Below are 12,093 nucleotides of genomic sequence, written 5' to 3'. Positions count from 1 at the left end.
TGAAATCAATGATGTTTGCAAATATATGAAAACCTTAATTTTTCATTGTGACAAATGTTTGGTGGTCTACATCAGTGTTTCCCAAACTTCTGCATGTCAGGGCCCCCTTTGGAAAAATTAAAATATTTCACGGCTCCCCCCTCGAAAGAAAAATCGTAATACAGACAAATATTTATTGTATTTATATTCAATACAAAACATACACAGCGAATATTGCAAAAATCAAATGCAAATATTACGTTTTTAGCATCTTACCTACACATTTGACATGGCACATTATCTCATATTTTTATAAGATAGATAGATTTATTGTTATTGTACATTTGCAGTACAAGCACATGAAACTTAAAACGATTAGTAATAAAGAAAGAATTAAACACATAAAAGAAGTTTCATAACAATTTAATGTGATGGATGTGTTTTACAAAAAGTCAGTGTCAGGTGAAATATGTGAAACTGCAATTCTTAGATTTCTGCTTTGAAATGAAACTTATATGAATAAGCATATATTTACTAATATTCATTAAGCGCCGAAATACGCAGGAAGCAAAATTTGTGAACCCTCACCAATGCGTGATTTTTTTCCATTAAAATATAAAAAATAACAAAATTATTGTTATTTTTAATAAATATAAAAATTAAATACGTTTCTTTTAAGATAAAAAAAATCTACTTAGTCATAAAAGATTTTAAATTTGTTTTCATTATTTCACGCCCCCCCCCTCAACAAAACTTACTTCCCCCAAGGGGGCCGCGGCCCACTGTTTGGGAAGCACTGGTCTACATCATCTCCTTATAGTGCATATGATAGGCCTTTGTACCGAAAGAGATCAAATGCCTTTAGAGATGTTACAATCACTGAGAATTAAAAAAAAAAAAAAAGTTTTTTTTTTTACTTCACTGAAAGTCAAGGTGATTCATTCTGGAAAAGGGAAAAACAACCAGAATAACACACTTAGTTAGCAGGCAGACATAATACGAAGCGGCGGGAGGGCCTGGAAAGTTCTGATAAACACCTAGAACATTAAAGCAACTGATATAACAAAAAAGAACAGAACATACAAGGATATAAAAACATAAGTTTACCTTCATAATTCTGCTACTGGTATGTTCTTTCTTGTGTCTATATCAGTTATTAAAAATTATTTTTGTTCTAGGTGTTTATCAGAACTTTCCAGACCCGCCCCCGCTCATATATTGGCTTCATAACCTTAGTTGCTCGCCCATAATTCCAAACAACTACAAATACATTCTTCAAATGCAAATAAATCCATTTGTCATAAACATATCACTAGTATTGCCTCCTCAGCATTCAAGAGATTAAGTTTTCTCTCATGAATTACTATTTTTACCCAAAAACACTTTTTAACTTACAAATAACAAACCCATCAGACATTTCAATGCTATTTTCCCATTTATAACAGTGCCTCTGAAGTTCCATAAAATTCCTTGAAAAAAGCAATTCGGATGATAAACAACTTAACTCTCAGACTTAACACTCAAATTTCTGCTGTGTGTGTGCATTTTCTTTAAATATTTCCATGGTATCTTTTCATGAGAATTGAGATCGGTATTTCCCCCACTGTCATCTGAATGTTGGTAAGTGGAGCTAACAATCATCCCCTGTTCACATTTTAAACTCAACGAACAAAATTTGTTTGTTCATCTTCTCTAACCGTGCAGAAAGATGAACAAAGTACATATTTTAGTGAGATTTTCTCCACCGGATATTAAATGTAATGAAATGGGGAAAAATCGATAAAGACAATGTGATACTAAACATGATATGGACAATGAAACAAACAAGTCATTTGTTTTGATGTTGGAGGTGCCTTTGTAACCCAATACTGGTGCTTCTTATGTCAGTATCGAATTCATTTGTAGAGAAGGAATTGTCTTACATGCTTTAGAATAAGCAGAGTCCTCTGTCAAGGTGTTATCCCAAGGTATTTATTCCCTGATTGCAATAGAATAGGAATATCGAACATAAGCGGCTTCACTTTTGGATAGGGAAGAGGGGGTAGAGGATGATGCTAGTTTGCTCGTTAATGAACCATTTATTAACATACAATTACCTGCTTATATAGGAATTTCTTATAAGGACTGGCTTAAAGGGGCGAAGCAAGAATGCTTTTCATCTTCCCCGTTATCTGTAGAGGACAGTGTAGGGATAAGGTATTATTGAGCTATTAAAGCTCTGATCATGTCAGAAGGGTAACAGCAATGACCAAGCCTCAGTTAGAACTTCATTGGCTACAGCATTGCCATCCATTACCCTCCAAGGGTATTAATCACCGCATCTCACAGTCGATTCGGTCCAAATATATCGAATTTCTTATAGTCCTTATAAGGACTGACTTAAAGGGGAGAAGCACGACTGCTTTTCATCTTCCCCGTTATCTGTAGAGGACAGTGTAGGGATAAGGTGCTATTGAGCTATTAAAGCTCTGAATAGCCTCAGTTAGAACTTCATTGGCTACATTGCCATATGTTAAGGTAAAGCCATCTCTAAAAATTCGGACGACCCCTAGACCACGATTGAGTGGCCTAGGGGTCGTCCAAAGACCGTCCATTTCAGTGTTCGCTCCACTCAGTGATGGCCTTCCACCCACACGCCACCACTGAGCAGAACCGCTCAAATTCCGAGGAAAGGCATTCACCGACAAAGCCTCTCAGTGGGCCGTGCCGGAGGACTTCCCCCGGACACTCAAATTGCTCCCTTATGGCAAAAACCTTAAGAGAGCGAACTCAATCTCTCGAATCTCTGCGCCCCCTGGGGTTAACAGCAACAGCCGAGCTCAGTTAAACTTAATTAGTACAGCATTGCAACCCATTATTGCCATCCATTACCCTCCAAGGGTCTAATCTTCCTTCCGCTCCATATTCCCTATATCTATCGAATTTCCTTATAGTCTTTATAAGGACTGGCTTAAAGGGGCGAAGCAAGAATGCTTTTCATCTTCCCCGTTATCTGTAGAGGACAGTTTAGGAATAAGGTGTTATTGAACAATTAAAGCTCTGATCATGGCAGGTGGGTAACAGCAATAGCCGAGCCTCAGTTAGAGCTTCACTGGCTACAGCATTGCCATCCATTACCCTCCAAGGGTATTGGATTGAATGAATCAGTCACCGCATCTCACGGTCGATTGATTTATTCATTTCCTCAAGTCTAACGATTTTCAGTTCACAGCGAACTACTTTCTGTAGATATATTATTTATTATATATGGTGTTGGAACGAATATTTAAATATTAATAAATTTTACGTAATTCTCAAAATTTTTTTAATTAATTTAAAATATATTTATTTTTCTCATATTTTTAAATATATTTTATAAAAGACTAATGCTATAAAAATTTCTTTAAGAGTAAGATATTAATTTTTTTATCTCAAAAACTAAATCGTTACTAATTAGTTTGTTGACAGGGGAATTACTAAAATATACAAAATTCAAGTTTGATTTCAACGTATCATTTTCTGTTGAAAAAAAGTTCATATGGAGGGGTAAATTTAAGATAATAATGACAAGAAAAAAAAAACAGTTCTGTTGTCAATCATATATGTAGGTTATCATGGTAACGCGTACCTTACAGTGAATTCTAATTGGTAGCAATTAGTTTCGTCTGCTTTTATTCGTCTATCGGGTGAGCTTTTTATTTAGTTATGTTCAATTATTATTATTATTATTATTATTATTATTATTATTATTATTATTATTATTATTATTATTATTATTATTATTATTATTGTTATTTGTCAATAGGTTTCACTCAAAATACATCCAAACTTGTGTGTTTTTGGATTTCGAAACATGTGAAAAAAATATTATTAAAAGCGAATATTTAGTTATTCCCTACAATGTTAAGAGTTGGTGGGTGATTTTACATAGTTGTAATGTATTCCCCAAATTAGAAAAGCGATGTTAGTGAATTTGTTTCAAATACATGCTTCAAAGCTTATTAATTGGACGATTTTTTCAGAGGGCGCAGGGTAAGGCCATCAGCAACAACAATTTCTTTAGGAATTGCAACAAAGTGTTATGAGGATGGTTCACTCGATGCGTAACATTTGGAATGTCTTGAGAGGAAAGGGGGGGATTGACAGCAAGAGTGGGCTTGTTTAAAAATTTACACATTACGTTCAGCTAAATCCGCAGTTTTCTTTTTGTGCATAGATTTCTTTGTAGGAAATTTCAGCTTACATCATTGTCTACCAAATCTCTTAATATTGGGATTCATTTAAATTTTTTAGGTTCCCAAACTTCATCTTTCATTTATATTTTTATTTTATCAAGTCTTTTTATTAAAATAAAATATACAATTTATTTGGTTATTTTTTATTTATTTTTATACATTTTCTACAAAAATAGTATGGTCACATTTTTTCTTATTTTAAATTAAAAAATACATTAAAAATATCTTAAAATAATTAAAAATAATTAAAACACCATTTTTTGATAATCATAAAAATAATATAAAATGAAAACTGCTAGGGAAATTTCAGTTCACGAAGAGATTCTCGTCTCTTTATCTTGTATAGTTATAAAAAACAGAAAGTGTTTTCTTGTTTTGGTTTAGATCAAGTGTGTAGTTCATTTTTGTGAACTTTCCCCATAAGTGATTAGCAAGTTGTTTAGCTAAGCGCAAATTGTAGTATAGTATATGTTAGCTCAGTTATTATCGGCAAAGCGTCTCATAGAGGCACTTGATAATAAACTACAGCAGCAGCAGATACAGAATAAACCCCAGACTGGGGCAATAACAACACACTCGGTGGTGGGAATAGCTTAGCCCCCCCCCTCACCAACATGGCTTTGCCGCGTACGCGGACCCTTGGAATCGAAGTGGAAGCTGATCTACGACCTCGATGTTTGGCCAAAGCCCTCATCGAAAGCGTCGGCGCTGAGCAGATTTTTGGGTTTACTCCGTTTGGTGGTGGCCGCTTCCAAGTAGTAGTAAGGAGCGAGCAAACAAGAGACAAACTACTTGCAGGATTCGAATGTAATGGAAAAACAATAGTTCCATTTTTGGTAGGGAGCATTACCAAACTACTTAGAATCCCCAGATTCCCTTTAGAATATATTGAAACGGATGTAAAGATCATCCACGAAATATTCGGGAAATGGGGCGTTATACACAAGGTGGAAGTCCTAAATGACGCAGAAAACCCCAAATGGAAGTCGGATGAAGTCCACATCTCCCTCGAGATGAAAACGCCCGTTCCCAACTTCATTATTATTGGATCCGCCAGAGTAATGATAAATTACCCTGGTGTAAAAAAACAATGTTTTAGATGTGGTGCTTTCACTCACCTTGGGGCAGACTGTCTTAGAGTGAAATGTAAAAACTGCCTCAAAGCAGGCCACAACCAAGAAAACTGTGAGTCAGCTTGCCTGAAATGTGGGGTCATTGACCACAAAGTGGACACATTCCCATCCAGAACCCTTGCTGAGAGGATGGGTGGTGCAATCACGCCAGCAACTCCACCAAGCAATGGAAATGACACAGCACAGGAAGCTTCTCCTCCTTTCGAGGCTGCTCCTAATATAACAGAAATCCATACCTCCACGTCTAAGAAAAACCGAAAGGGGAAAAAAACTTCCACAAGCAGTAAAATCCAACAAGAAGAAACAGTCGCTATTGAAACCATCAATACCAATATAGATACTAATACAGATGATATAGATAGGGAAGAAGGAAAGATGGAGGTGAACACCAACACCTCCAAACGGCCATTAAGCCCACTGGAAGAAGAGTTGGTAACGCCCAAAACAGCAAAAGTATCTGAGACCGCCCACCCAGAAGTCCCTCACGCGAAAGCAGGGGAGAATCTCAGCCATCTCATCAGAGGTATTCCAGGGATGGCGGAAAAATTCAAAGAAGAGATAAAAAAAATAGGAGAACCTGAACTCCTCCTCACAGGAGAAAATGGATCTGACATCGTCAGTGCAAAATGGGGTGACATTTTCGTTGATGACATCAGTAAAATCACCCCTGAGCAAGTAGAGGTAGCCCAGGATTTAGACGAGGAGGCAGCTTCGGCGTTCTTCATAGCTCTCTGCAAACTAGACATGGCCAAGGGAAGTGAGGTGGCCAAAAGAATAATAACTGCCCACAACAAAAGAAAGACACAGTAACCACCTTGTGGGGTTTCTGTACACAGCTTCACCGGTTTCAGCTATCACAGGTGGGTGAGGACCTGAGAACCCGAGCGGCGAAGGCTTACAGCGAGGCGGTGCAGTTCCTTGTGAGCTGCATCACTCGGGCCAGATCCTTCCTCCACCTCTAAGTTTAACTTTCAATTTTTGCTTTTCTGTGTACTTTTTTTGTTTTTGTTTTGTTACATGTTTCCTTTTTAGGATTTTTCCTTTTTTGTAAAGTGAAAAATCAACGACCGTTTTAGAAACGCCCCTGGGGGGCAAACAGCTAAAACAGGTCAACTGAGGCCTCTTTAACCTACCTTACCACTATGCACTCTATCTTTATTTCCTCTCCTACTATCTGCTGACTCTCAGCCTATCTTACTCTACAGGCCGATGATGAAGATTTGTTGAACTCACAAATTATTATTATTATATATATATATACACACAGATAAATTATTTTCACACAAAAAAATAAAATAGAAGACAATTCTCCTCTCACACAAAATTGATTTGCTAGGAAAATGTTTGCACTCTCTTTTCATTCATGCCTTAAACAATATACATTTTCAGATAGAGAGAATAAATTTCACGAATACTAATTGTTAAGGCTAGTTATCCAATTTTTCTTTAGGAGTACCTCTCTTATGATGTCATTGGCTTTTTACTCAATTTTTAGGCCATTACTGATGTTTTAAAGGCAGATAGATTCATGAAGAATAAAAGGAAGGAATAATTTTGTTCATATCTTTGTAGGATGTTCCTAGTTGCCTTCTTACTGACCGGCGTATGGCGATATACTTTTATAATATTATTGCTGAAGGAAGTATAACAGAAAGGAAGGGTTGGGCTGGAAATGTAGAGATAGAGAGATGTAGGAGAATTGCGGGTAAGATACAAGGCATGTGAAATTTAAAACCCTGGTTTCAAGGTTGCGCTGTAAATTCTTTGGGAACAAGGTGAAAGTTGGAATTTTTTTGGGAAAGGAGAAGGATAGAATATGATGACCCCTAACCTTGTTTCATCATATTCTATCATCCTTTCCCCCAAATTTCTATCTTTCACCTTCTTCCCAAACAATTCACAGCCCAACCTTGTAACCAGGGTTTTAAATTGACATACCTCTGTCTTACCCATATTTCTAAAACAGCAATAATGCCCTAAAACATGAGTAAAAAGCCAACGACATCATAAGAGGGGTACTCCTAAGGTTAAATAGTCGTAAAAATTAATATTTATTTAGAGGAGTAGCATGGGAAATTTCTCCAGAAATAAACCATCTTAAAAATTGTGTGATAGTATTATATCAAAGAGAGAGAGAGAGAGAGAGAGAGAGAGAGAGAGAGAGAGAGAGGAAGAAGAAGAAGGGAAGATAAAGACAGAGACCGAAAGAGAAAAAGATGAGAGAGAGAGAGAGAGAGTAGAAGATAAAGAGAGTGACTGAAAGAGATGGAGACAAAGAAATTAAGAGTAGAACAAAAAGTAAAAGATAGTGAGCCATAGAGAAAGAAAAACAGTAGAAGAAAGAGAGAGAGAGAAATTGCTGATGAAGAACGGTAGAAAAGAAGAATAAAGGAAAGAACAGGGTAAAAAATCCATCAGAATATGTATTACACTATACATTAGAGAATATTAAAGTTTAATAGTTGGCTCAAGCTTGAATACCAAATTGCATGTTAGTCTTTCTATGGATCTCAACTGCTCTGAAATGGAATATCCATTGTAAGAAAAGATGTTCTTTAAAGATTAATGCTTATAGAATATTCCAGACAGATGTTCAACAAAATGCAGATTACTAGGATTAATGACTGCTACTAGAAAGGGAGAAACGTTCGTTTCACTGTGCTTGATTTTTAACAATGCTGCCACTTGGCAAGTTGCCAGCTCAATGTCATCATTTATCGAAAGTATGCCTCGGATACTTGTCATTATAAATGTTCTTAAAATTTCTTCGATTCTCTCGTAAAACTGATAGAAGGCAATGCTGTTTTCTTCATCTATTAGATTACCGAGCATCTTATTAAGTTCCTTACCGGGTTATTTAACCTTCAATTTGTTTCCTCCATCGTCTGATTTTATTCACCGAAAAGGAGCATCCGAAGGTCATTTCCAAGGTCGTTCAAGGTCACATGAAGGTCAACCGAAATCTAACTTGTCGCGTGTTCATCGAATTCATGCTTCGTGGGCTCCCCTTCCTCTTCTAAACCTTCTCCTGTTCCTGATGTGAACCGACTAGCGTTTCTTGTGCTATTCAAGAAATTTCTCCCCTCCTCGGTCACTATTGTACGCCGGATCGCAGCGGTCTTTAGCTGCCACTCAAGATCGCTCATCCGTTATGACCTATGACCTCCTCGACAAGGTCGTACATCTAGTAAATGCGTGGGGATATCTGTCTGGCTACTAGACACCGATCTTGAAGTAAATGAGGCTTTCAGGTTTAATATAACATATGGTGGGCTAGAAATAATATTATATATCTGTAGAAGCATGTAGTGTCTTCCAGTAGATGGCAGCACTGTGCGATTAAATTGTTCATGTTTATTTATTATGTTGTTTTTTTATTTTCTTTTCAGGCAACAGATGCCGCCCAGTCTCCCAGGCCAAATCACGATGGAGAAAACCCCGAGCTACTTCATTACAAGAGAAGTTCCTCAAAGGATTCATGCAATGTCTCCAGAGGTAAAGTTGGTGGTGGTAGTGAGGGATCCTGTTACCAGAGCAATTTCGGACTACACTCAGACAGCCAGCAAACGAAGAGGGACTCCATCTTTTGAGCAGATGGCTTTTCGGAATAACTCCGTGGGTCAAGTGGATACATCCTGGAGTGCCATTCGAATTGGTGTATACGCTCGTTATCTGGAATGGTGGCTACGTTATTTCACATTGCATCAAATCCATTTTGTGAGTGGAGAAACCTTAATTAATGATCCAGCTGGAGAAATGGCACGTGTACAAGACTTTCTAGGACTCAAACGAGTAATCACCGATAAACACTTCTACTTCAATGAGACTAAGGGATTCCCGTGTCTAAAGAAGTCAGAAGGCAACGGTAATCCTCATTGTTTAGGAAAAACTAAAGGTAGGACTCATCCTGACATTGCCTCCTCCACGATAAGAAGACTAAGGGACTTTTATCGCCCCTTTAATACACGATTTTGTGAAATTGTTGGAAGAAATTTCGGCTGGCTTTGAAACGTCCCTTTCTCCCCTAAACACACGCCCACGCACACAAATACATCTAGTGCAATCTCTTGGTAACCATGACAACTGCTACCATGGTACTCAATTTTTCACAAAAAAAACAACAACTCAAGTGTTGAAAATAATGACTATTTAGAAGGATTATAGGCCTAAGAATGCATGTTAAATAATTTACTACTGAAGAGTGTTTGTAAAAAAAAAATGTCCCCCTCCTTGAAATATTAAATGAATTTTCCTGTTCCAAATTCTGTTTTTTATTTTGTCTTCAAACGAAAAATTCTTAGTTGAAGCATTTGCAGATAATTGAAGCTTTAAATGTATCTGTCTTCTGCTGTTTAAAAATATAAGACATTTTCTAGATTGAGGTATAAAAATAGACAGGACAATAACACGTTTTGTGCTATCCATTGCCAGTTTTCCTCCTCATCCATCTCTTGGCAATGGAGAGAGCCAAGCTTTTCTATCAATAGTTCAAGGAAGTGATGGAAATGACCTGGTTTCTCTCTCTTAGGAGATTCTATTGAACCCCACTCTAAGATGTGATGTGTCTCAGCTGTTTTGAAGGATAAAGGATGCCAGAATGTCATTGAATTATCATCATATTTCCTTTCTGTACAGTTTTCAGAGTAAGCCGGAAAATCTTTCTATCTACGGTCCGTCTTCATTTCCTCATATGTCTTCCCATTTATTTAATACATAGCTTCATCGATTTAATTTGCATATACTTAAATTATGGTTAAAGGAACAACCAAGAGAAAGTGAAGCCTCGCTTAAGAAAGAGCTAAATCAATCTAATTGAGAATGTCATATTTATTCCTCTTACTAGGAAAGAGAATCCGGTGGATAAAACTCACAGCAAATGAGAAAGCGTCTACAGCCATTAAATAAAGCCACTGATTTAAGAGGGTCTTAAATCTTGATCACGTGATTTACCGGAAAACCAAAATTTACGAGTAGGGGAAAAGTTTTCGCTGCCTTTGCACGGTGACAAATGTCGGCAACCATGCTTCGAATACGAATCAAGCAGGTGACTGCATGTGCCAAGTATCATAATTTATGGCTGTCTTTGCCAACATAGCACCCGACTGGTCACCTAGGCAACTCAAGTCAACAACGACCAGTTTGCCAGGTATGTAGTGGCCTCCTTGGCCAGGTTTAATGAGTTAGATATTCGACTATCACGAGAATAAAGTGTTGAGATTGTGATATCTCAGAACATTCGAAATATATAATTACAAATATTATGCAGAATATCAATTGAAATGCCCTTGATATATCAAAATACTCTGGCAAGTATGGATCTCATCAGCAAGAAATATTACCCCGGATCTTAATATGAATCTCGTTAACAACACATATGTTAAAATAGATCTTAATTAATAACGCTAATAAATATTTGGCTATAAGTGTTGTAATAAGGTTCTAAAGACAAATTATAGCGGATACCACATATCATGTTACAAGTTGCTCCGAAATAGGAAGAATTCTGAGATTTAATGTAATTCAATAATTGTATACATAATCCTAAAGTACAAAAAGAAACACTATGTCATGATATTATTGTAATGTTCAATATTCATATCCAGTATACAAGAGAAGTACACACTTGAAAAAAAAATCTTGGCATTAGCATGGTACTTGTCCATTGTTTCTTTATTTCATTCTATTATATTTTATTTATGTTGTAAGGGTATTTCAGAAAAAGAAGCAAACTATTATGTGAAGACTTTATTCTCATATACATACAAGTATAACACATAAAAAAAACTTATAAGTGCACATCACTTATGTTTCATAATTATATACACCATGACCTTTCGTATAAAGCTCAAGTTGGCAACGATCGTTCAGTTAATAATTTAGAGGAATGTTTAATGCTAAGAATGAGTTTCATGATAATAAATACAGTATATATGAAGATGTGTTATTATCATAAGGCAGGTGATAATTATTGGGATTTATTGCGATTATGCTAGAGAAGCGGAAGCTATGGGATCAATATGTTTACAGACAACAGACAATTTAGTATATCTGTGGTTCTGCAGACGGTTTTTCTGTTTTATTTCAGCACGAGAAATTTTTCTAAATATATAAGATTTGAAATAGTTTCCATTATCATTGTTTAATGGCATTTAAATTAGCTGCTGAATCTCTTGTGCTTCTGAGAAAGTTTACATTTGAAGATGATGACAAGAGTATTAGATCAAAATGAACTACTCTCGCACAGATGACAACCGCAGATAGTCCTTAGATAAGGACTGCCTTAAAGGGAGCGAAGCAAGAATGCTTTTCATCTTCCCTTATCTGTAGAGGACAGTGTAGGATAAGGGGCTATTGAGCTTTTAAAGCTCTGATCATGGCAAGAGGGTAACAGCAACATCCGAGCCTCAGTTAGAACTTCGTTGGATACAGCATTGCTATCCATTACCCTCCACAGTTATTAATAACCGCATCTCACGGTGGATCAATCCTAACAACCAAAATACCCCAAAAACTCAAAGATAATTGAAAAATATGAAAAGATAAAAATGGTGTTTCTCTTTCTCTCTCTTTAGAAAATCTGAAATTATCTTTTTCATGTAATAAATGTATTTAAAATATTTTTATTTTAAATATAAATATATTTTTTAGAAAAACAGCAATCCTAGATATAATAATAATGCTTTTATTATGTAGATGATGTAAGTCATTAAAACAAAATATTGTATAATCTTCTACATAGCTGTTCATACCTAAACTGTAGTACTTGA

At 36.3% G+C, this 12,093-nt stretch overlaps 1 protein-coding gene across 1 annotated transcript in view; it reads left to right on the top strand.

Moving 5' to 3' along the window:
• Positions 1-9,588, top strand: part of LOC150097214 (heparan sulfate glucosamine 3-O-sulfotransferase 6-like) — a 55,851-nt gene extending 46,263 nt beyond the window's left edge. The window contains exon 2 of the mRNA XM_090407202.1: positions 8,716-9,588. Within this exon, the coding sequence (XP_090263328.1) occupies positions 8,716-9,334 (619 nt within the window). The 3' untranslated portion in view covers positions 9,335-9,588. The remainder of the gene's footprint in view (positions 1-8,715) is intronic.
• The last annotated feature ends 2,505 nt before the right edge of the window (positions 9,589-12,093 follow it).

This window comes from Typopeltis vanoorti, chromosome 17 (genome assembly GCF_054136105.1).
Source record: "Typopeltis vanoorti isolate ZY-2024b chromosome 17, IOZ_Tvanoo_1.0, whole genome shotgun sequence".
Taxonomy (NCBI): Eukaryota; Metazoa; Arthropoda; class Arachnida; order Uropygi; family Thelyphonidae; genus Typopeltis; species Typopeltis vanoorti.
This window is presented reverse-complemented; position numbering and strand designations above follow the sequence as displayed.